General features: G+C 42.3%; 1 protein-coding gene across 1 annotated transcript; it reads left to right on the top strand.

The window, feature by feature from the left end:
* Positions 1-340: 340 nt before the first annotated feature.
* LOC138590263 (urotensin-2-like) lies at positions 341-1392 on the top strand. Its single transcript, XM_069660877.1, has 4 exons — positions 341-446; positions 759-881; positions 1134-1177; positions 1279-1392. Exons 1-4 carry the CDS (start codon positions 341-343, stop codon positions 1390-1392), a joined length of 387 nt encoding a protein of 128 aa, XP_069516978.1.
* The last annotated feature ends 2114 nt before the right edge of the window (positions 1393-3506 follow it).

The raw sequence follows: 3506 nt of genomic DNA, 5'->3' as shown, positions 1-3506 counted from the left end.
CCATTTACAAAGTCAGTAAAACAGTCAATCAAGCAGAAGAGCTGCTAAAACATGACTGTGCCCTTGAAGCGTGGGCCACGGCTCTTGTCTATTTTATTGATCCTATAATTCACCTGTGACATCCTGTTGATTTATCACGGCTAGCAGGGATGGGACCGGGGATATTGCTGATGGCTGTTGTGGCCAGCAAAAGCATGTGTGTGTGTCCGCTTTGGGGCGGGACAGGCTACTACTGGAACTATATAACCCAGTTGAGACCAACAGAGTATGTACAAGTCTTCTTTCCACCTGAGGAGCTCCGACGGATCAGAACCACGTCCAACAGCAGCGTCCTGTCGTGATGAAGTGCAACCATCTCCTGTCCTGGGCCTTCCTGCTCGTGGCCTCCGGTCCCGTGCTCGCCCACCCCATCACAGAGTCAGCTGAGATGCCCTATCCAGGACCTGGTGAGTGGAAAATAACATCTCAATTTTAGCTAATTCAGTCCCCTGATTAGCTTTTAGTAATAAAAGCTCATTTGTGAAGATTAATGGCAGGCAATTCCTTGATGTAATTGCTTTGGAGCCGCAATGTTGAACACTGATTGTTCTGCCAAAGTTCTCACATCAAGGAGCATTAATGCAGGATTTCTCTGCAGTCTGAGAACACACTCAGCTTTTATTAATTGCTGTAGAATATATCATGAAAAAGTCGAGCTATGCTGTACAAAGCGTGAATCTTTACCTGCAAACGACCAGCTTTGTGTGGTTTATTGTCAGTATCAGTGGAGGAGCGGGGAGTCAGCGCGGATGATCTGTCTCTCTCTGAGCAGAGCTTCCCTCTGCAGGACGCTGCAGGTCTCAGATATCCCTCTCTGATTTCTGGGGAGATCAACAGAGACGGTGAGACACGCCCACTTTTTCTTCTGAAGAACAAATGTGAAGTTTTACTTGTGTAACCGTATTTGTGCGTTGTGAGGAGCAGGAGATTTTAAAGAGCAGGTTGTTTGTAGTTGTTGATGGAGGTGCAAATGGCAACCTGACATTTTCATCAGTGATTACTTCCTTTACTCACCCAGCCAGAAAGATCTCCACGCGCTGAAACATGGCTGGATTAGTTGCAGTACTATAATCTAACGTTTAACTTCCTCTCAGGTGCCAGAACAACAGGCCTGCTTCCTCGGGGGATGAAAAGAGAGGTGAGCTGTCTACAAGTGTTACCTCTAAAACAACAAAGAAAAGTATAACCTACATACTGTACGTAAAGTGTTTATCGCTGATACTTCATCCTCTCTTTCAGGTCCTTATGGAGAAACAAAGCCTCCTAAATCCTTTCAGCCACGTGCTCGGCATCCGGAAGCAGTTCAGGAAGAGAGCCGGGAATTCTGAGTGTTTCTGGAAATACTGCGTTTAAAACGGGCATCGATGCTGCACAGAGGAGACAGGGCTTGCACTAAATGAATAAAAAAATCCCTCTATTGCACTCACATAAGTACATGCAGAAACATTAAGAAACATGCATGCATATACTGTATGCATATGCATGCATCTGTGCATGTCCTCACAAATACACTCATGAATAAGCGCTGTCAATATTTGATCATAAAAAGTGAGACTTTGAGATGATTTATAAAGAATTCTGTCATGTTTGAATTCCGTCAAGTCTTTTATTGTGAAAGTCAAAGAAATAAAAGTTATATTATAAAGCTGTCTCTTCTTATTGTTGTGTCCTGATAAAATGTGTTGGTGAGAAGTATCCTAGCAGAAGAGGAGACTCCTATCCCCTCCTTCAAAATAAAAGAGGCAACAAAAAGACGGGGCAAACTTTGTTCTCGAGTTTTCTTCATTTTTTCCTTTTTTTATTATTTTACAGCAGAAAGAATATAAAGCATTCAGAAAACATCTTCCATATTTTAAGGGCAATTCAAAACGTTTTGCATGGCTTCAGCAGCTGAAATCTCTTTTTTTTTTTAAACATATCCATCGAGTCAGTGACGCTTGTACATGCACAATTACAAAAATAAAACTTACAAACAAGAGAAGGGGAGAAAAAGGAGGAAAGCAAAAACACATTAGGAGAACCAAGAGGAGATGAAACCTTTTAAGGGTCAGGGGTCGGGGAGCGGAGAAAAATTGGGTCACATAACAGGGAAAGACAGAGAGAAAGACAGCTATAGAGGAGAGGAAAATAGATCTAACACTAGTTCACATGCAAAGTGTCGAGGACCCGCAGCTTTCTATCAAAGCAGGGCCTTTTTTTTTCTTCTCGGTTTGGATTTGATGAAAACGTGCAGTTCGGTAAAGGGTGCCATATAATTGCTGTCCATAAACTACTGAATGCTTGTCTTGCAATACTGGCATTTGCATAAGAGTAAGTCGACTACATGTGTCCAATCATTTTAAACTTCACTAGGTCTATAGGTCTCCACAAAATAGTTCTTTATTGCTCTGTGTCCACAAGTGGAATATGTTGTAAAACTGCTTCTGTTCTGTTGTCCTGATGTGCCTACCTTTCTCCGGTTTGGGTGCTCGGGGAAAAAGAAGAGGAGGAAAGGCAGATTCCCAGGTCAATTCACAGAACGTCTTGTACATTTATAATACTAATGAAAGAGTGCCTATCAGCTAACCTGTCATCTCATTCATAAATGGCAGTAAAAACAAGATTTGCAGGTGAACTTTTCATATAACTACACTCTTAATCTTAAATACCCTCTACTCTGTGTCACTTAGATAAATTAAAGGCCTAAAGAACCGGCCTGAATTATACTATGATTTGACAGAATTCTATGATAAAAAGTCAAATCTTTTTTCTTAATGAGCTATATATAACAGGACCATATTCCAGGGCTCGGCTGCTGCCTGCAATGCTCAACACTTCTGAGAGAAAACCTGCTATAATTCATATCGTTCGTTTTAAACACGTCAGCATCGCAGCTGTGAACCTGCCTGTCCCAGATTTCAATTTTCATCGTCTTCTGCCGTGAATCACGTGTCCTGCTCTGTTTCCTCCTCCCCATTTTGGCACCCTGAGTAAAAATACAGAAGGGAGGTGAACCAGTCCCTCAGTCTGGAGAAGAGCAGACGCTGCCTTCACCGCTCAGTGTACAAATGAAACAGACACCTTGACATGTCTGCGTGTGTGCTGTGCTGTGTCTTGTGCGTGTGTTTTGAGTGTAACCGTGTGTCTCTTGGTTAATACTTGCTGTACATACTTTCACTATTGTCTGCAACCTTGGTCTATCTGAAGTTGGGAGCACACTGATCAAATCTAAAATGATTTAAAAAAAAACTCAAAAAGGAAAAGTCTACAAAGTTAGAGCTCGGTCTAAAAAACAATCTTGTCGTCATGCCATGAAAACGTCAGCGCGATCCGACTGACTTCTGATAATTGGCTCATTTTTATTCCCGACTGCCCTCCAGTCACGCGCCCTCTGTCTTCCGGAGTTCTGTGACACGTCAATCAAACGTTCAAGTCTTTTTAACAAGTCTATCTGACTACCGATTCTAGGAAAATAAGCATGCTTTAGG

The sequence above is a fragment of the Semicossyphus pulcher genome, unplaced genomic scaffold, assembly GCF_022749685.1.
Source record: "Semicossyphus pulcher isolate SPU_LCO1_2020_fin unplaced genomic scaffold, fSemPul1.0.p SCAF_13, whole genome shotgun sequence".
NCBI classification, from domain to species: domain Eukaryota; kingdom Metazoa; phylum Chordata; class Actinopteri; order Labriformes; family Labridae; genus Semicossyphus; species Semicossyphus pulcher.
The sequence above is the reverse complement of the archived record's forward strand: the minus strand, read 5'-3'. Positions and strand labels throughout refer to the sequence as shown.

Coding starts and splice junctions, on each gene's coding strand:
- LOC138590263 (XM_069660877.1), top strand. CDS start 341: ATGAAGTGCAACCATCTCCTGTCCTGGGCCTTCCTGCTCGTGGCCTCC. Junction 447..758: donor GATGCCCTATCCAGGACCTG/GTGAGTGGAAAA, acceptor GTTTATTGTCAG/TATCAGTGGAGGAGCGGGGA. Junction 1,178..1,278: donor CTCGGGGGATGAAAAGAGAG/GTGAGCTGTCTA, acceptor CCTCTCTTTCAG/GTCCTTATGGAGAAACAAAG.